Raw genomic sequence first — 22,317 nt, 5'->3', positions numbered from 1 at the left:
CCAAGGATAGCGTCCGGCTGTTCTTCTTTTCTTTTTATCATCAACTGTACAGCTCGTGTTGAATGACAGATTATTGCATTTCTGAGAACTGAATCAGCGTCTTCCTATCGAGACTTAAAAGTGAAGAGTGGGGTTTAGTTATTTGGTGAATTACTGCACTTATTTTTACCTTTCATCAACATCCCACTTGTAACTTTTTTGTGTTTGTCAAAAGAGCTGCCTGCTTCTCCATTAAATCTGATCATTCCTAAACACAAAAAGTGAAACTAAAGGCGACAAATATACAGTGTATTTGTTGATTGTGTTTGGATGACAGGCTGAGTACAGCGCCAGATGATTTTTCTTTATTCACCTGCTCTGTGAGGGACTGGCAGTTGGACTTGGGTAAAATTAGGCACTTCCTTTTAGCACCAATCAACATTTTTCACATGACTTGGCAGGAACTACATTAAAATTAAGCTGTTTTTAGTGGTTGGTGTCCAGTCGATTGTTGCTGAAAAGCAAATTGTAGATAATATTTGAGAATTATGCCAGAAACCATTTGAGTTCAAAATACTTTATTTTTCCCTGGAGGAAATTGGGTTCGTCACATCGACCACGCTATGCAAATATAAAACTACAAAAACATAAAAAACGAAGAATGAAAAAAAAAATAGATCCAATAATACAATATAAACAAGACAACATGTACAATAAAATGTAGGTAAAACTCACAACACAAATCACGCTAAGACATGCAGCTGTAAGTTACTGCGCCGAAACGCTACATTTCATAGCCCCGTACGGTATATATCAAATCTTTGTCCAAATACTGTCAGGCTGACTTTAAAGCTGTTTTGGCTGATCGACAGCTGTACCGCGTTAAGAAGACGGCGATGGTTCCGTCGCTCTAAAAGCTTTGTGAAAGCTCAGTTCGGGACTGTATCTTTCCGGTCTTACCTCGGGCCCTCTCCGAGGAGGCAGCGGCTGGTGACGTGATGACTTAAAGGACTGTGCAAGGGTTTAAAGGCTTAATGAAGCTCCCAGCTTTCTCCGGCAGGCTCTGTGGCTATTAAGCGGCGAACCGCTCACTCTGTCTTGTCTGTGCCACGTCCCTTCTTTGGTACAGTCAGCGCGCCAGATTGCTCCCACATTCACACTCGCGTTTCTATGAAAACATTTTTAAAGGCAGAAGGAGAACAGTCTGTGAAATCTTTGTCTGTTTCTTGTTTCTTTTTTTTTTTTCTTTTTTTTATGAACGGTCACCGATTATCCCGACAACAGGATCCCTTCGAGTTTGAATGAATTCTGTCGTTCAGATGATGTGTTTGAGGCCATCAGGGATTTACCAGTTGCAATGAAAAGCGCTTAAAACTCGGCAAAGACCGCAGCCTTCCCATGTACACGAAAGCTGCTGGAAGATCTCTGCCGCAGAAGCGACATCCTTTCTCACATCCATGTCCTCTCTTGACAGCTAATGGTCTTTCTAAATGGCCCGCTGCTGAGTCATTATGTAATTGTGTAACCAGATTTCACACGTTCCAGAGCTCAAATCTAATACGCATGTGTCAGCGTTCGCTGAGGTTTTTGGGCGTCCACTCAAAGAATAGGTTTATGTATTTCACGTCTCTTCACATGCCGCCCGCACGTGCTGGAGCGCGTCTCGGACGAAGCGCGGGCCGGTTCGACCGCAACATCTAGCTGGATGCGCGTAGCGTCTCTGAGGAGTCTCACGTGCGTCTTCTGAGGCAGACATGGAGAGGACGGCGCTGTCAGCTTGTAGCAGTTAAAGCCAAGGGAACTGTTTTCTGTCTAATATAGATTGCCTTCTTGGCTGACATCCCACCGCCGCCCTCCCCTCACCTCCTCTCACGCCGAATCGCCCTCCCTCTCTCAATTTCTCTCATGATCGATCCTCCTCTCGCTATCTTTTCTCGCATCTCCTCCTCCCTCACACCATCTGACAGTTTCCATCTATCTTCACGTATCTCCGTCTCTCCCCGAGCTTATTGCTTTTCATTCCAGGAATTACCGCTTCGCCCTCCCAGTTGTCTTTTAAGAGCATTAATAAAAGGTAAAACTGCTCACGTGTTTTTTTTTTTTTTACAGGTCTGTTGCACTTCAAAGCGCAGATTTTCACTGCTTTTGTTCTGCATGGATGTGTTTGCTTTGGTAACTGTGTTGAAGGTGTGTTTCTTCTTAATGGGGAAGCTGAAATTCTAGAGTTCCGGATTGTAAAGTTCAACTGGAACTCCTACCCAAGTTAAACAAACATCGCGAAACCCAAACGTCAGAATCCAAGATGGCTGCTCCGTGCGTCAATGGCAGCAAACATTCAAGAAATACACAGCTTATTAGCGGTGTGTGCATGTTGTTATATGTAGACAAAATACAATGTAAGGCTTTGTTATCAACTGGTATCTTAGCCAGCGTGTTCTCCAGACTCGCTGTTCTGGAACGCAGCATTAGTTCATGTCCCCCGTGGAAATAAGTAAAAAAGAAGCGAGGAGGGTTTGTAATTGAAATTCTCATTGCTTTGCGGGGAGCAGCTGAGTCTAAGCTGAGCAATGTCATGCTGATATGTTTGCCAGCCTGCTCATCTTATTGGGAAAGGGGGCTGGTTGAGGCCGGCGGCTTTTCCTCCCTCGCGGAAGAAGCACGGCCTCTCGGCTGTCTGTCTGTCTGTCTGTCTGTCAGGCTGCCCTTGCCAAACGCTCCCCAGAAACCTCAGAGGGATAGGGTACACGGCGAAAGGCACGCCAGCGAAGGCAGCGAAAGGGTTCCCTCCCTCCGGCAGGGTCACGGAGTGGTCTGACTGTCCCCTAGCTGTGCACCAGCCCCCGTCCTGACCACATGTATGAGGGGATTAGAGGCAGGCCAGCGGGGGCTCACTATCCACAGCTTTGATCAGCAGCAGCGCGGCCTAATACCGGACAACATCTGCAACTCTCAGCATTAAAGAGGCCCAAAAAATTCCGATTAGGGAACACGCGGCCTCCTCGCCTGCTAGTGTACAGGACAAAACTGTGTCAATTCCTGGACAGGAGATTTTTAAATGCCACCACTCCACTGGTGCTTTCGCTGATTCGTTTTACAGAGCGAGTCTCCAGAGACAGCGTTATGCTTTGTCTTTAACATTTACTGTGTAATTGCTAAATGTCATGGATCAGTTTGATTTGGGTCAGCTCTCCGTTTCATATTTTGTTTTTACAGTGACATCTTCCTGGCTTGTGGAAACAAAGGGCTAGAAAGAGATTGATTGTTTGGCAAACAGCGTGAATAGAATGAATGGAATTCAAAGCGTTACCCAACTGTCCCCAAATCTTTGTTTGTGTCATCTGGACACGTCTAGATAAGGTGTGTTTTCAAGCTTGTTACTATGGACTCTGCTCCAATAGAAAGAGGCAGAGTTGTTGATATGAAGTGACCTAGTTTAAAGTTCATCTCTCAAAAAAAACAAAACAAAGAACAATACTTCCTCATTGGAGTTTTAAGGCCAAGGCTTTAAAATGATCTGGAAGGAAAAAGCCACGCACAATGGTCAAATCACAGGTACCGTGCTTTGATTCTGACGGCATATCCTTCAGAATCCCGTCACCGTGCTCTAAAGTAAAATTACTGTTTTCAGACAAAACACCACCTGGGTGCTATCTGTTTGTCACCAAACAGCAGACAGACGATTTGGGTGTTGCACCCTGTGAAACCAGAAGATTCTTTACCGTCTAAAAAAACTGATAGTTTCCTCAGTTGTTGGTGGAGATCAAAAACACAAACAAAAAGGGAGGCGAATGTTGGCATTCTGTAGGTGACTGGAAGCATTATATAGCATTGAATCTTGTTAATTGGTTTCCTTTATCAACCAAATATACAATATGAAAGTGAGCCCCAAAAAGATCTCGTTTAAAGTATCAAGACGTGTCTTTTAAGAACATTGTTTTATTTCATTTAATATCGATTTGTGTATAGCTTCCTCCCATCTGAACAGCTTTGTCAAATGCAAAACAAATGCAAAGCACGTCCACCGATATCAGGCTGGCTCCATAGAGCTTGCTCGATTGTTGCATCAGATTGCGTTAAATTAAAACCGGTGTGCTCGGCAAACTGGCCGGTCAGTGTACATAATGGCCGCGTGTCTGAGACGTGCCAGGCAGGAAAGCTAAGTGTCATCCCAGAGAGACTGAGGAGACGGCGCTCCACGTGCAGCTGGCCCTAATCATTAACGTGGCAATTTGCTTGTCTCTTGCTGTTATCTGTGCCGTTTGATAATTATCCAGGTCCTGGAAAAAAGCGGCGCCGTCACCAGCTGCGCTACCTGTCACTTTCCCCTCACCGTGTCCCTCTCCTCTTGCGCAAGCCCATTCGTGCCTGTCCGGACTTATTCCGTCTCCAGTTCCGGTTTCATTTGTTGGTGCAACCCATAAACGCCGCGCTCTCGCTTAGCCACCTCTGCTCGCTGCTCTGCCCCGCGCAGCCTCCCAGTCCCTCTGGTTTAGTTTTCTCACTATCCCGCCCTCCCAACCCAGGCACCCCCACCACTACCACCCCTCCCCTCCTCCTCCTCCTCCTCCTCCCCCCCATCTCCCTCAGTGCCACTCTGTTCACATGGCCCCTGCATGTGACATGAGGCTGAGCCAAAACACCCCGGATGCCGGCTTCAGCCCTCCGCTGTTCCAGACCTTGTTAAATTTTAAACAAAACAAAAGGAAAGGGAAGGAGGGAGGAGGGAGAGTGAGAAGAAAGAGAAAAAGTGAGCACGTGGGACCAGGGGAATGTGCAGCAACATCACAATCTCATTCATTCACTGGATATGTCCATCGGCATCGACAGGAGCGCACAGCCCATTAATTCTTGCTCTCTCTAGCCCCCCTTTCCTCTTGTGTCTCTCTCCTCTTTCTGTCTCAGTGGGACTTGTTGTAGCCTTAAAGAGGCATTTTGTAAAGCTTTTAAACGAGGAAATAAATAACTAAAATAATCAACGTAAGGTGTAAGGGGTGACAGATGTGTCATGTCAAAAACGACTGTCTTTGGTGTTGTGGAGACATCCACCGACGTTAGCGTGCTAACAGCTAGCCCAGGTCCGTAGCATCTTATAGTAAGCCTGCGTCTCAATGCTATCTTCGATTAGCTAACTTTTCAGTAAATATGTTGAAGGACAGGTAGGGAGTCAATGAAACAATAAGTGCAACAACGACTTGCAAGCAAATCTTGCTGAGCAGGAAAAAAGGAAAGAGAGCCCACTGGCTAGGATTTGGCTTTAGCCAAGCTTCTCTGCACATGTTGACCACCAGCATCGAGGGAGTATTTATTGCTACTGCGTGCCGAGATTGCATAGCTTATCTAGCAGGTTATCATGCGGCTTCCATGCTGTTGCTGAGTTTGCCAATTGGTGTACCCAAACACCAGTGGCTGAGATGTCAATGTGCAATGTCTACCTGATAAAGCTGTTTAGGAGCCGTACCGGCCAGTTTGACATATTCTGCCGTTACCTGGTACTTGTTACACGTCTTTATCTCATCCGAGTGAATTAACTGTAGCTGATCGGCGTGAGTCAGGAGGGGAGTCCTCTGTACCCAGCGTCGTAGTGTCTCAGCTAAAAGCAGCTCTTATGGTTTCCCCCTTTTTCTATAAGGAATACGGACAGATTTCCTTTCAGGCAGACGCGGAACATGTGCCATCAGCGTGGTGCGTTCAAGCGCAATTTCTTGATCGAGATAGTCAGCATGCGGCCGCGTCAGAGTTGGCCTGGTCGCCTTAACCACAGATCTCGTGTCTTGTTACTGTGGCTTGTCCTTCCTTCTGCGGGATTACAAAATAGCCGAATAGCTGTAACTACAGCTTCATTCATCGACGCATTACTGATGCAGGAGAAAAGCTAGCTTGAAATGACAACACTGTTTTATTGCTGCTCGTGCACCTCCCCTTGTATTTATGTTACTTATAATTTTCCATTTTCACCAATGGAAAAATGTCACACCACGACAGCCTTTAATACACCCAGAACATCCCAGTGGGCCGCTGCCAGATTTAGCTAAGCTACGAGAGACTCACTTATAGCCTCTGATAACGAATGGCGTTAGAGGTGTGCGTACAGTAACAAGATAAGCACTTATCTGTGTGTCTCTGGCCCACCCTGAGGGAAAACTTAAAGTGGTTTGACTGTCTTTCATAGACAATTAGAAGCTAATCAATCAGGGGTAAACTTTCTGTCATTGTCACTACAAGCTGCTCGTGCGGAGACGGCTCTCTGCCGTCATGCATAATGCATCATGATGGATGAGACCCCAGATTCGTTGGAAAACTGCAACCAACAGCATGCATTGTTACAGACCGGTTTTTCCTCTCTTGTACGGTGTATATGCATACAGCGCTCTTGCTCAATTGGAACAGTTTCAACATTTTCCTCTTGCAGATGATGGTCAAAACACGTCAGATGCCCAGTGTATGTTTCGGATACCGAATACTTTCACATCAGCGTTTAGATGCAAAACAAGTTCGGGCAGGAGCCTCGAGCAGGGCGAAACTGTCAGCATGCCCAGCGTAACGTTCGTCCCACCAATCACGTACACGGATTCCTTACGATTGTACAGCATTGCTCTGGTGTTCATCCAGCCTCTCGCACACTCCAGTGCTATTCTAGTGCTGCATCTATTAAAATGTGGCTGCCGCCCACTTAAAGCTGCTTTTCTCTACTCAGGGATCTGCCTACTCTTTGATTGACTGCACATGCTCAGTGTACGTAAGGTCACATCTGTTCACTGCGATCGCCGCAGTGTCATATATTCAAAACACCAGACCTGTAACAATGCAGCAGCGCGCGCTCGCTCAGTAGCCCATGTTATCACGTTAACAAATTCAACATCGGTGTTATTCCGGCGCATGAAAGAAGGCGCAATCACGTTCGTCTTTGTCGGACTGACGTCTGATGTTTCCGCCTTTGATCTCGAGACATGTAACCCTGCTGCTTTCGCACACGCATTACGCTTTCGGCGTTTGACTCATCGTGACATCATGCCTCGCTGACATCTTCACACGCACACATACACACACCACAGCCGTATAATGTAAGAGGAAGACGGGTTTTGACGGGTCTTTACAGTTCATCCCGCTGCCCACTGAAATTAGGAAGTGGGTTACTTACACTCTTCGAAAGAAATCAGCAAATCATCCTGTCACAGATTGGAATTTACGATTACATTCAAGAGTTTGGCTCTTTTGTGAGCTTTACGTTTTCTAATTGACTCACTTTCAGGCTTTCAGGCTCGGTTAGTCAGGCTGTTGTCGCCGTCTCTCAATTATTAAGCGAAATTAGTGTTATTGGAGGGGTTTGCTGATCTGCGGAGTGCGAACTAATCTTGGCGCCATCATTAAAGGCCCGATCTGGAGTATTAGTTGCTGTGTAGTGTCAGCGTTTCTGGAAGAAACACGGCAAACGGCTTCATTGACCGTGACTGATCTTACGAAAAGGGCAATGCCCGTAATGAAAAGGGGAACAACAGAGGAAGTGAGACGGGTGGAGGTCTGAATGTAAAACGTCCCCAGTACATCTCTAGCGGTGACAGGCATTATTAATGTAGTGGTACAAATGAACAGGGACGCCCAGAGTGACAAACAGGTGGGAGTCCCTGCGAGCTAATATGCATGCGCACTCCAGCACAATCGACCCTGACCTTTCGCGCGACATCAAGCCGCTACAGCCTAACCAATTAGCGCACTCATCCTGCCTCTTTAGCCTCCGTATCAGAGGTTGGTGTTGTCAGCCCGCTCCTTATCGCTGCTTTCCCTTCATCCCCGGCTCTCACGTTTCGCCCTCCCCCGACGCGCTTCCCAGGGGGGTTGAATGCTAGGTGGGTAAGCCTAAACCTCTGTGTCTGCAAGGGTGTTATTGTACTGTGCTTAAGATGACAATGCCTCACTCCCCTCGCTTTCTCGCGCTCTTTAAGCGCCACCCCCCACGCTATAAGGCGCTGCACTTCATGAAGACAGTACGGGAGTGCTGCAGAGACAGGCTGCTGCTGTATACGGGCCATTAGCGACTGCTGAGTGACAGAATGCGGAGGCTGAAGTGACACAGTGATGCCGCTGATGAGCAACCAGTGTCCTGAGCGATAAGATAATATGTGTGCCTGAGAAACCTCTTTATGCGGCTCAGATAAATCTTTAAAAAACTGTCCTCTGCCGGGTTAAGGCTGGCAATGAACCCCGGTTTCTATTATTGGTCTACGAAATATTTGACGTTTTTTTTTTTTTTTTCCCCCACATCAGCCCACGGTAATGTCTTTGTGCTGGTTGTTCGCTTGATCAGCTATCAAAGAGCCTAACAGATTTGAATAAAACAAAAAAAACAAAAAATGGGGATAATCAGGAAATCTTTCCACTTGAGAAGCTGGAGCTGGCAGATGCTTGGCATTTATTCTTAATAAGTATTCAGCATGGGAAAATAGCTGGTTGAGTTTCAGGAATAGATTATCTGGCGTTTCTTTGCGCGTATTGTTTGAGTGCCCGACACACGCTGATCAGCCACAGCATTATGACCGACAGGTGTTATGAATAACACTGACTATACAGTACAAACTTGTGACAATACAATACAATGGGAAACTTTTGGACCTGCCATTCATGTGGACGTTACTTGGACAAGCACCACCCACCTAGACCAGACCAGGCACCCCCACCCCCATGCCAATAACAACATGAACAGACCCCCTCAGAAGGCCCATCTCCATTCTCGAATGAGCCACTACTGTTTTGGAGGCACAAAGGAGGCCTACACGATATTAGAAATATAGTGGTCATAATGTTATGCCTGATCGATGCATATCGAGGTTCAGTATTTGATGGAGACTGTGAGGTGCATTATGGGAAGAGTAGGATCCAGCATTTTTAGCACTTAAGAGGAAGTAAAAGCCGGGCCTTATTAAAAGTCAGACTTCGTTTCGTGTTGCAATACCCCAACTTTATTAAAGTACAACAGCGTACCGCCGCTGATATAACATCATACCTCATTTAAAAACCTCAAGGCCGAAATCCTATCTCAGTGTTGACATGCATTGTTTGCCGGGTTCCCGGATCCGCTTTAATTTCGCCTTCCCGCTGCCGCCTTGCGCTTTCGTGTCGCTGGCCACGCATTGCCCGTGCGCGGGCCTGATTATGTGCCCTCATGTGCTGAGCTGCAGGGCCGAGGGTGAGCGCTGCATCATTCATGAGTGTGTGCCACCCTGTGCCTGGGCTGCAGTGACCCGTAGCTGTCAACAGTGTATCCTTGAGCGTGATGTCCTCGGGCTGTGCTGAGGACACACTGCGGGGAAAGCTGGCGAGTGGAGGGGCCGTGGGCGGAGTCAGGGGATGGGTGAGAATAAGACACTAATATCATTGCGGCCCATTATATGTGCCTTTCAATGCGCCTTTTGTTTCTGCCTGCTACCTGAGGACACTTAAGCAGCTGCGGATTTAAAGAGAAGGCCGAGGCTTTGTAAAGGTGTGGGTAAGAAATCGTTATTACCTGCCTCCAAAGACCAGCACATAGATCCATTCAGACTTAATATATGAGCAGAGGTAAGGAGAGGAGAGTGTGGATGACATGTGGATATATTGAAGCCTGGTGTTATGTACTCCAGGAAATGGCTAAAGGAGGAAGACAAAGAAAGAGATAATTAAGAATGACAACTTCCTTGCACTCTGAATCATTAAAATATGTGCTCACACGGTTAAAACCTTTCCAGATCACGGCCTGTGTGTGTGTGAGTGTGTGAGTGAGCCAAGCAAGGCAGAGACACATTACATAACTGGACACCATGGCTCTCCTGCCAGTTTACTATCGCACAACAGTAACTCAGTTCACACGTGTGCAGGCTTGCTGTGTTTGGTGCGCGAAAGTGCGGCCTCCCCATTTGTTTCCTCACGCATTCATGACCTGCCGCTAATTTATTACTCCCCTGCACAGAAAAGCCGTCCTCTTCCACGCTGATGAACAAGTGCATTTAACTCGGAGGAGCGGCATTACGTAAAGGCCCGGGGGGGATTGATGGAGAATGCATCTGACCTTTAGCTGACAAGATACGAGACACTAGACACTGTGAGTGTCTCTTCTGAGCTGATAAGTTCAAAAGGAGAAGAAGAAGAAGAACGATGAGCGTTGCATTAGCCTGACAGTATATGATACAAAGCCTTATTATCTTGTAGCGCCTCCACTGAAGGGTAATTCCTGTTACATCTTCACAGTTTTGTCCCCTATTTATACCGACGGCGCGCGCCGTGTTTTTATGTCCGATTATTTGAAAAATTGGAAGACAAAAGCAAAACCAATGGGGTAGACGGATGCCTTTGCGGAATGAATACATTTCACGCAAACATTGGTTGAATGCAAGTTGCATTCTCAGGTGCTTTTTGGTCTGTCTGGTTTAAATATATCATCGTACCTCATAAAAACGTCCACTGAAGCTAAGATGCGAACATAAATTATTCAGTGGAATCCCTTCATGCGTAATTTCATACTGTATTATCATGCCTGTTTCTATATATTCTGTCTGGCTGACAGGTGAACTGGCACGGCCTGTGAATCTCTCAGAGGGTTGCTTTAAGCAAGGTAGCCACTTCTTCTGCGTTTATCTATTTGTTCATTATTCCCCACTTCATTTTGTTCCACCGTCCTTTCCTCTTGCCATTAACCGGCCTGAAGAGCTCCCAGCATTACAACATGCCACCGCGGACCCCTCATCATTATTTTCAGTCTGCGCTTTTATTTATTTAATTCACACACACGCACACCCACAAACATACTAAATAATTCACCCGGGAGCCCTTGCACACACTTCACAGCCTCGCAAACGTAATCCGATTTACACCCGTGCGTTCAATTAATTTTGTAGTACGCGCTCGCACGTGCACCGAAACCATATGCAACCAAATACATTCCCCGCACGCGCAAACAAACAAAGGGGGTGTGTGAAAACCTCGAATTAAATCTCTGGAGCTCTTGTGCGCGAACCCTCGGCGCTCTTGTGTTTTCCAATGTAAGGTTTCATAACGCGCACTCATTACATAACAGCGGCAGGAGTGGAGTTGGGAAGAGTGGGGGAGGAGAAGGAGGAGGGGAGGGGGGGATCTACACATCTACGTCAGTATCCAGCCCTTTCACTGACAGGGAATCACTGGGGAAAATCTTCTTTTTCGCACACTGATGCCCACACCTGCGATTCTAAAGCAACCGCAACACAGCTCTCCTCTCTGTCCTCTGCGTGTGGGTCTATTTTTACTGGGTATTGTTTGAATAGCACGTTCGCAGTGTGGCTGCCAGTGTGGAGGACGGTGCTGCGGATGGAAAAGCGCTGTTATTTCTTTCACTTAAAGGCAGCACAAGTCATTTGTTTAAAAAAACGCATAGCTGCGCAGTGTGATTTACTAACCACTTGAGGAGGCTTTGTAGTTCCTCATTGCCGTCGTCGGCCGCGTGACTTATGATTTCATGTTTATGCATCATTTGCGTCTGCTTCTGCCCATAAATGCAGATTTGCATCCACTTAACATGACCTGATGCGGAGGGAAGATATCAAGCGGCTTGAGTGCCTACTGCTTTCATTTTGTGCAATTAAAAATGCCAAAGTGCACCTGCATGCACAAGTGGGTCAAGTTCAAGAAGAAGAAAAACCACCACACCACAATAGCGCCATAAATTCTACCTCAGGTAATCCCTGTGCCATCATGCATCCCCACACTGCCCCTACAGGTCGGTCGGTGGTAATGCAGCGGCCTGATAAACTGGACTTTTACAATTCCTTTTAATAGCGTAGAGCTGTTTAGTTCCCTTCTCCCCAAGGGCAAAGGGTAATAATGGTTTGATGGGGAAGATATTGCAGGCTGTGACCTCATTTGGATTCAGGATGTGTTTCACTGGACTGAGAGGGGATGTGGGTCGTGTAGTGTAGTGCGTGTGCGTGCATGTTTCTGTCTAAGTGCGTCCATCCGGGTGACATGTTTAAAAAGAGATGAGCTATCTTCTTTTTTTTTAAATAGAGAGACGTGTCAGGGCCACCTGGGCCACGGCAACACGTCCCCCCCCCGAGTGCCTTGTTGTTTGGCCCTGCTCTTTAATGTGCCGTTTAAGCCGAACGATGCTCAACTGACTGACAGTAGCAATGAGCAGGATCACAAAGCTCGGTGTCGCTCGTTTTTTCCTAGAGGGAGGGAGACTAAAAAAATGGGATGCACTCTTACGCTTTGCATTGCCTTTCACCTCAATTATTAGCAGATATAATTTTTTTTTATACTCCAGATAATTAAAATCTCATCCTGTATCCGTCTATTTTTTTTATAATCGCACACAGATACGATAGAAGCTGCTAAGACTCATACGAATCTAATCACGCTAATTGTTTTATTAATTACAGATTATGAAAGCAAGCTGCAGCACGGATGATTGAGTAAATGCTCTTCTACCTACTCAGCTGCTCGTGTCGCTGTGTCCACTGTTGGTTAATTATCTTAATTAAACAGAAGGCCAAATATGTCAGATTATAATCAATTTATTTACTCTTTTGTAGAATTATAAATGGTATTTAGGAGTGTCTAGGCTTGTGGATCTTTGAGGCTGACCTCAGACCATCAGGCCGACCTCCTTAAATCCACTTGTTTCAGTTACATACTTGAAAGAGCTAACCCTGTGCTCCCCGGTTTGTCCTTGTTAGATATGCCCGACGTTTAAAATGTTGCCGCTAAACGCGATCGAGATTAAGAACAAAAAAGACACACATGTGTAAGCACTCGTGCGAATGCAGTTTCACACGGCGATAATGCAGCGATAATCTCACTTCTTTTTTCCGCGTACCTCATCTTCTTATCACTGTTGCACAAAGGGCAGCTTGACACATTTCACACATCGACACCTCCTCGGCCCCACGAGGGGCGGGAGACGGTCCCTTCTAGGACCCATTTGTGTGAGAACATCTGTGAACTTTTAAAGAGGGCTAGTTGGATTACAAAGCGTCTAATTAAGGATCACTCATTTCAGAAACTGTGAAACTGTGTGATTTCAAAAGGCTTGAGACCTTCGTAATAAACCCACGAGCATATTGCAAATTAACAGTTCACCGTGTGAATCCACCTGAAAGGTGAAAGGAGGAGGGAGGAAAGTGGAAAAAATAGATAAATGTGGAGCATTTAGGTGAGTGCGAGAAGCAGCCGGTGACCCGTGATGACTCTTTGCCACTTTTTGACGGGTCATCAACCGCCTCTGTGGAAGACAGATGGCTCATCCTGACCTGTCTCTTCGGATCTGAGTAATCACCTGGAGTTATCCGCAGAGAATATAGGGTGACGAAGAAATAAAGCAATGTACGGAACTAAGCAGAGAGGTATGTAGGAAGCACAGATGAGCTGTGACACTGTGTGTGCACATGTGTGTGTTTTGGACCAGAAGAACAGTGCAGCTATTTGCGTCCCAGTAACAGCTTGCCTCACTCTGCTTTGTGTCTGTTTGTATATTCCTTTCACTAACAATGTTCCTGAACTCCAATTTGTTCTTTATATAATAATGTCTTGTATATAATAACACCACATATTTTTGACGAAAATCTGGTTTAAAGAGGCAACTCAGATTTTTTCTTTTTAAATACATTTGAAATGAAGAAGATTTGGATTCTGACAACACGAGAGCACAATACTATGCGAACCATTTATATGTCATGCTCTCACCATCCGCTACATCACATCTGCCATCTCCTATACAGCGTGTGTCCACGCATGCTCTTGCTCTAACGTGACTTATATGGGTCATCGATGCCCTACGGTACGGCGTGCCCAGTTGCTGTAGTGGAGGTGTGCTGATGTCAGGTTGCATTTAACAGGGTACGCTGATTAACCAGGGCTGTGTCCCCGCTATAACGGAGAGGATCCAGGGGAAAGAAGCGTTGATCTGTTAAACGGGGGACAGATGAAGAGAGGTTGGCCTTTGGGTGCTAACGGTGATGGATAACAGCAGCAGCGGGGCGAAGCATCGGCTCAGATTAACGATGTTAATCAAACAGGAGTTGTTTCTTTTATGTCAGCGTGGGACGTCTTTGCGCACAAAGAGATACACAATGCATACACGGTGTGCGACATACACTGTGATCAGCCACAACATTAAAACCACTGACAGGAGTAGTGACAATGCAATGTTCTGCCTGGAAACGTTTGGACCTGGCATTCGTGTGGATGTTAATAAAACATGTACCACCCACCTAGACCAGACCAGGCACCCCTAACATTCCTTGATGTCAGCAGCAGCACAAGTTGTTGACCTGGCCTCCAAATTCCCTAGAACCCATAGGACCCAAAGGCTAACAACATTCTGTTGCCAGACTAAGGACACCCTCTGAAGTCCATTCTCCCAGGGAGAGCTACACAATATTAGGAAGGTTGTCATAATGTCATGCCTGATTGGTTTATATATATCAATATTCAGAGAAGGCTTGATTTAGATGCACAGTGTCAGGAGCAGCTGTTGCACATCTGCATGCCCATTTTTAGATTATACAGTAATGCGGTGTTTCACAGAGCTGACAGCCAAAAGCAGAGCGCCAGTTCCCACTGCCCTGCAAAGGAGCTGCCTCCATGAAAGATGCATTGTCGTCGCGAAACACTAAAATTGGCTCTTGGGTGTGTAGCTTTGTCGTTCCAACACTGTCTTAGGCCCATTGTAGCTTAAATTCCCAATAATTGGTCTTTACAGGTTGGGCTTGCTCTGAGGTTTTTAGTAGGATGTGATGGCCGCACGAGGTTATCAAAGGCTTCTGAGAGGCGGAACCCAAGGGAAGCAGCATTCACATGTATCCTTCGTTGTTATGTTGTTATTAAAGGAAATCAGTGAGACGAGGTTGCAAATGAACGAACCGTCTGTCTGGTATTAATGCATGCACCAAGGTCTCCCTGGAATCCAACATGCAAGGACATGGCACATATGAACACCACCCTAACATAATAAAGCAAACGTATTAATGGGCTGGCGCGTAATGGGAGATTTAAGACCGGGACACGCTGAATCGACATCAAAGAGCTAGTGCCAACAAGTGCAGTCTCTGGCATCCTGGAGAAGTTACACTTAACCAGCCAACACCCAACCGGCACATAAGCTCTGGGAACACATAAGAGGATATAGCTCTGTACCAGTAGGCAGCGGTGGTCTGTGCTCATCTTTTAAAAATGTATGCTTGTACCACGCTGATCAGTTTACCTCCAGGTTCATCATTCCAGATGACCTCATTTTTGTGAATATATTCACATATAGGTATGTTCAGATGAGATGAAACATGAGGAGCTCTCTGTGTGTGACATCTCGTTTGCTTGCGTTTGCCACTTCGGTCTCTCTTGTCGTGCCCTGGGCCCTACCCATGACTCAAAGTCCTCAACTGCAGGACGCAACTAGTGGCAAAGGTGTTGGACTCGCCACCGACCATAGACTTGGGTGCGTCACTATCTTTAGTCGCTGGCTGGATTGTTGATCGTGACATGTTAGTTTCTTCAGGAATAGTTTTCGCCTTTCAATGGTAGTCGGATTAGCTCATTGGTCCTGTGTGTATTTATGTTTGTGTTGAAGCTGCAGGGGTGCACACACATGGGTACTGGAGCCTAGCGTGGAGGGGAAGCTGTTATTTCCTGCGCCTGGGGAAAAGGAAGGAAACCATCCCTAGTTAGCAACACACACACACACACACACACTGTAGTACTCCTGGTCCTACGTACAGTAAGTCTAGAAATAGACTGACATGAACACACCCACCTTATTTATTTATTTCTTGCAGTATCTTGTGCTTTGCCCATAAACTCGTGGATGACCGACCACCATGACTAATATCATCTCTGCTCCAAATATTTCTCGTGTAGGTGGCCCAGTGGTTCATGCGTTTGGAAATATGTCAAATATTTCTTATGGCTTCCCTCCCCTGCTGTCCGGCTACCGAGGGATCCTGCATATTTTTTTTTTTAGCCCACCCCTGTAAACAGGATACGCACGTGGGAGTCCCACCCATCTCCCCGCTTCCTCCGCTGTGCACTGTTCTCATGGCCAGACAAAAACGTTCGCCTCCATCCAGTCATGCCCACGTCCGTGCGAGATCGATTGATGCGCATATGGGGATGGTTAATCACCGGCGGTGTGACCATGTGCGTATGGATGTCAGCGAGGAGAAGGGTGGGAGGGGGAGTACGGGTGTATTTGTGCATATGCTCGCATACGTGGGAGAGAGCTCGCTCCAACAAAAGGTCTAAAAATAGTAGGAATATGTCCATGTGACATATTGAGGCTAAAAGCTTGTGAATAATTTGTCTAATGCAACACATACACTCTTCGTGAGCTCAGTCATGAAAATATGCTTCTGCCGGTAACCTGTGCCAGCCGGCAAGTTGGAAGCGAAAGGGGGGGTAACCAGTCTGTTCCATCACCCCAGTTGGGTTGTGAGTCTGTTTGTGAGATATCACATGGATTTGGACGGCGTTCGGTGGATGGGGAGCTCTTTGCCTAGAGATTGCTGGATACGTTTTCGGTGGTGGTCTGGAAGTGAAGATTTCTAAACCCATTGAGATGCGCTCGTTTCCAAGCGGCTCATGTCAGAGTAAACCTAAATAACCGCCCGATAATATCAGAGTTGTGTAAGTTATGTGTGAAGCACTTAAAGCGAGAAGAGATTTCCCTGTGAGAAATCCCGTCTCCACTACACTTCCTTATCTGATCTGTCTCATCTTTCCCGTCCCTGGGTTTCCTCTTGAGGGAAACTTCACTCCCCGGTTTGCCTCACTTATCTAAGCCACTTGCTTGGAAATGAAAGCGGAAATAGGCACCTGTTATGTGCGTCCACCGCCTTCGACTCTGCAAAAATGTAATAAGACATCTTATATTCCAAGTAACTGACTATAGATTTAGATCAACAATGGTCAAGTGGTTTCCAAGTGATGCCGTTTGATGACATCTTACATCAGAGGTCATGTTGTCCTTGAGATATCAACAATAATTAAAGTCCACATTGCTATATTTTGAACCCAGCCAGCACCTACATCACTTGTGTACATATAGTCATGATGTTACTAAAGGCAAGTCATTTAATAGCATTTCCTGTAGAGTGGGTAATAATGATGTCCCTTTAAAGAGAGATAAAACCTGCCCCCTGTACACTCCACTTGTTTCAGAAGTGCAATTAAATGAGTGTAGGGATCAACAGTAGAAGGGGAGGGGGGTGTATACAGTGATCAGCCGCAACATTAAAACCACTGACGGGAGAAATAAATAACATAGAGCAACTTTTGGACTTGGGATTTGTACTTAGACATGTACCACCCACCTAGACCAGACCAGTCACCCCCACCCCATCTAGATCCCAAACTGATCAAGTGTCTGTGGGATGATCTACAGAAGATCTACCCCTCAACCCACAGGACCCAAAGGCCCCCCACTAACAGACACCACAGAAGGACCATGTCCATTTCCTGATGAGTCACAATTAATTTGTAGGCCCAAGGGAGACCTACACAATGTTAGGAAGGTGGTCATAATGTTATGCCTGATTGGTGTGCGGCATAGTGTATCATAAATAGCTTTCCAGCTTTGTGCGCACTATGAACTGGATTTGCTATTACGGGCATTGCCGTGAGGCAGGTCTGTAAATAGTCCTTTACTTAAAGGAGTACGGTGCATGTTTTTTCCCCAGGAACACACACTTGAGTGGCTGAATCTGTACACGTTGTACAGTGATTCGGGAGATAAAGCGTTTCTGTATATTTTGTAGTTATGTAAAACCTTAAACAACAGCGTTTTGTGTCACATCCTCTGCGTCAACTGAAACCAAATATCCTTTCGCAAACTGGGCTATTGATTGTGCTGTGAATATTGGATTAGCTTGTACAATAGAAGAAAGGAAAGGTCAGGATTCATGGCAATGCAAAAAACAAAAAAAAAAACACTTGAAAAGGGTGAATTCAGCTGTTTATGTGGTAGAAAGTTTTATGTGTGTCTGACCTCAACTTTAGCCACATGAGCTCATACTGGACCACATCTGGTCGGAATGTTTTCAAAGTCGGCCGAGTGTGTTGGATGAATGCGGTGTGCAGTACACTACGATGCTGCATTAGCCTTACAGTCAGCATGTGAAAGTCCTGAATTATTTAAAGCCACAAGAGTGTGTGCAAGTTCGCACTTGCTTACCCTACTGACTCTTTCCCCCCCCCCCCCCCCCCCCCCCCCCCCGTCTTTAACTCTTCGCCACCAACCCCCACCGCCCTGCTACGCTCTGCGCCCAGAGTGAAATATGTGCGAAGGGAGACGGCGCGAGGAAGATGCGGCTAGTTTACGAAAAGGCATTTTCCACGGCCATCTGTCGCTTGGAAAGGAAAACTTCATACACCGCGCCGCCATGTATCACTTGGCCGAACGAGAAAACAATGAGGGTTAAACATGCTGCGAATGCAAAAGATAAAAAAAAAAAAAACAACAAGAACAGGAATGCTATAGATAGAACGCCAGGCAGCAGGACAAGAAAGAAGAGAAGCGATAGAGGGGAGGAGGACGGCACATGTCAGCGCGGGGAGATTTTTGCGGAGGTGGAGGTAGACAGAAAGCAGGTGGATGTTTAGACAGAATGATAACACAGGCTGGCTGACACAACGCCTGATAAGCAGCCTGACTGGCAGGTTTGGCAGGCTTGCGGCGAAGCGAGGCAGACGGACGGGTAAAAGTGAATAAGGAAACTCTGAAATCGCAAGAGCATAATTTAGAAGAGGTGGTATCGTGCATTGAATTTGACTCTATTAATGTCGACTGCACTCTAGTGAATTCAGATCTGGACGTTTCACTTCCGCATGCAAAGCAGGACATTTTCTTTGCTACAGCTACGAGGCTGACAATGCTGGTCGCCCCTCCACTTTCTGAAACATTATACATATACATCGTATATTAAACAGTTTTTAGATGGATTCACGTGTCACAGACTCACGGGATGTGAATCCTAAGGATGTGAGTGAAGCGAGTTTAAATTTATAAATCTCACTGAGATTTTCTGTATGAATGGATTATTTGTTTCTGACTTTCATGTCCCCCTCAGGGTGGATTGTAATTACTTTGGCGCTGCCACTTCAACTTTTTGTCTGGCATCACTAAGAAGCAGCAATAAAAAAATATATTTCACCCTTTAAACCAGCGTGCTATCCTAAACAGTGCTAGCGACGTGAAAAAAAAAATACATAAAAATATCTCTCTTCCTTTGTTCCAGGGAAGCCGCAAACCATCGAGTGCTCCGAGCGGGTCCAGTTGTCTGGGACCTACAACGTCCGGAAAGGGAAACTCCAGCTACCGGTCAACCGCTGGACCAGACGGCAGGTCATCCTGTGCGGCACCTGCCTCATCGTGTCCTCTGTGAAAGAGAGCCAGACGGGGAAGATGCACATCCTGCCACTCATTGGAGGAAAAGTATGTTAATAGTTTTACCGCAGTAGAGCAACGCAGGCACGCATCGTTTTATTTCATTTATTTATTTTATTCGTGTTCCGATGTTTTTATGAGTTACGCCGTATAATTTACGGCGCCGATCATAAAACTCGTAATGTCAGAACGACCTGAGAAAATCAGCCTCGTTGCAGTGTATCTCCGTGCGGTGTAGTTTGTCCTTGAAGGCACGTCGCCCTTTAGTTTGACATCCAGGAATTCTTCCTCGTTTGTCCATTTCGGCCTCGGGGTCGAACGGAGACGGCGTAAGCTCGGTTTTACGAACTCAAAATGTTTGCAGCATTTGTGTCAGGAGGTTTTTTTTTTTTTTCCACATTCCTACTCGAGAGCCTAGACACGCTTTTCTATTTAGGTTAATTGATCACCATAGCATCCTGGTTGCTTTAATCTCACCGCCTGAAAATAACCTTTATCTTTTTATTGCTTTATGTGCGTTGGTGTGTAGTTGCTAAATAAGCTGCGAGGGCTCCTCTGAAAAGCCTTATCTGCTTGTTTTCCTGGCACAAAGGACACTTCGTAGCCCACCACACCCAGTTTTCACACACAGCGCATGACCTCTAGTCAACTCTTCCGCTCTGCGTGTGTTTGTGTGTGCTAGTATTCTATTCAAACACCCTAACCAGTCAGCCATTCATTCACAGTCTATATACCTCGGTGCGTGTACAGCCCTGCATGCTTAAAGAGGAGTTTCACGTACGCTCATTGTTGCTCATGTCACGCACACGTGTCTTGTTAGTATATGACCACGCGTGACTGACATATTTTCATGAGTTTGCCCCCGGTTGACTGACTTTATTCGCCCCGCAGGCGTTAAACATCTCATTTTCTTTCAGCTGAAGCCGTTTCAAATGCGACGCGATCAGTGTGTCGGCGTTTTCTTTCCGAATCCGCACCTTTTTTTTCCTTCTCTGTATATAGTATAGTAGGAGGGGAGAGGGGGTTGCCATGTAAATTCAGAAGCGGGTCACAGATGCCAGCCTTTCAGATCTCTGATGTCACCCTGATGTGTTGTGTGTGTCCGGCTGCAGGTGGAGGAGGTGAAGAAGCACAATCACTGCTTGGCCTTCAGCTCGGCGGGGCCTCAGAGTCAGACCTACTACGTCAGCTTTGACAGCTTCACGGAGCACCTGCGATGGCACAGACACGCTGCCAAGGTATTGTGCGCGAGGAGATTTAGAGATGGGAAAGAGAACAGAGGCGTGTGCTCCCCGGGGCGCCGCTTGCGGGTCAGCTGCATTGTGTACCGGAATATGAGCAGCACCCACGCTGCAATCCCTCCGCCACATGAGCTGAGTTGACTGAAAACTGCGATACAAAATTTCCCCCTGCCGTTCATCTGTTGTACGTGCCCCGAGTGTCACTGGGTGCACATAAACAACACCCTTGGCTCTCTTTCCTTTCTCTCATTTGAACTCAAGTAGGCCATAGCCAGAAAACCTCTTTTCTAAATATTAACAGGGACATGCATGTCACCAGCACCCTGAGGGCCACTCAGAATAGAAGCCTGGATGGAAGCGGCACGTGCTCCAGTGACGACTGCTGAGCCTCGAGCCACCTCCACTATGTCAGGCTCAAGTTCACAGCCTGCAGATTTTGTCCTTTAAGACGAGGCAGACGTTTACGCTGCCGTTTCAGATCGCGGCTCTGCCGCTTGTGAATTTGACTAACAAACGATCGCGGGCTAACTACCCCGTGCACCCGCTGTTAACTAGATTACACAAGGTTGTATGTTGTGATGTTAAGCCAGTAGCCTGTTGTACTTTCCCCGCTTTCTAATTCTAAGAAGATTGCGACTGAATGACATTTGACCCCTTGGCAGCGGGATGCGAACATGCAGTAAACCAGTGAGGTCTTGTGTGGTCGAGCTAATCCTGTGTAACTCCACTTTTCTCTCTTTCTCGCCCCCATTTAGATGGTCTCCCAGAGAATCAACTCGGTGGATCTGTCCTGCTGCAGTCTGGAGCATCTCCCTCCGAACCTCTTCTACAGCCACGACCTCACTCACCTGAACCTCAAACACAACTTCCTGCCGGCAGACCAGCGCCTGCAGCAGCTGCAGAGGTACAATGGCGCCATAAACCTACAGTAAACACACCTGAAGTCAAACTGTAAGGCGGGGCAGGAAGAAGTGAACGAGCGTGGAGGCTTGAGCAGATGTTCAGGGTTGTTTTGAATGGGCTGGTCTGGGCAAGATGAAACCCGAGACATGATAAGGCTTAGCATAGTTAGCTTATCCTGCAACAGGAGCTGGGATAGGCTCCTGTACAGTGAGACACGGACGCGGCGAGACCTCACTGGAAACAGCGGGTCATGGCTGGCTGATTTGGACAGCTTTAGCTTTCGCTTGCAATTTGCAAGCCATCGACCTGAGCAGTCTAGGACCGGGGCCATTGGCACACGGGGACCGAAAAGGCTAGCCGGGACTATGCCAAATGAGCCCAGAGCCCAGAAGGGTAGATGCGTCTGTAGGGAAGCTTTTAATGTGCCTGGCCTCCCTCACTCTTTCTCTCTGTGGGTACCATCTGCTGCATGCTTGTCATGGTCACAGATTAAAGACCATAGCCAAGATGCATGAGTGTTCATGTGGTACACTTGCCTGTCGCAGCGACTCTCTGCGAAGATTACTGCCAGAAGATTTCTACCGTTTATCCGAGTGAATTGTGTGAATCTGGTGCTTGACTAGAGTTCGCCGAAGAGGGTGTGTGAGTGAGTGAGAGAGAGAGAGAGAGAGAGAGAGAGAGAGAGAGAGAGAGAGAGAGAGAGAGAGAGAGAGAGAGAGAGAGAGAGAGAGTTGCTTGGGTGCAACAGAAATAGTGTCTGCAGGCTACAGATTTGAGGTCAGTGCATACAAAGTCTTGATACAGTATGGCATTTTT

At 46.7% G+C, this 22,317-nt stretch overlaps 1 protein-coding gene across 1 annotated transcript in view; it reads left to right on the top strand.

The window, feature by feature from the left end:
* Positions 1-22,317, top strand: part of phlpp1 (PH domain and leucine rich repeat protein phosphatase 1) — a 41,211-nt gene that overhangs the window by 6,381 nt on the left and 12,513 nt on the right. Inside the window, exons 2-4 of the mRNA XM_047589027.1 lie at positions 19,209-19,405; positions 20,470-20,595; positions 21,354-21,502. Coding sequence (XP_047444983.1) covers positions 19,209-19,405; positions 20,470-20,595; positions 21,354-21,502 — 472 coding nt within the window. The remainder of the gene's footprint in view (positions 1-19,208; positions 19,406-20,469; positions 20,596-21,353; positions 21,503-22,317) is intronic.

Source organism: Mugil cephalus, chromosome 7 (genome assembly GCF_022458985.1).
Source record: "Mugil cephalus isolate CIBA_MC_2020 chromosome 7, CIBA_Mcephalus_1.1, whole genome shotgun sequence".
Lineage (NCBI taxonomy): Eukaryota > Metazoa > Chordata > Actinopteri > Mugiliformes > Mugilidae > Mugil > Mugil cephalus.
Note: the sequence above shows the minus strand (reverse complement) of the source record. Positions and strands in the feature narration are given on the sequence as shown.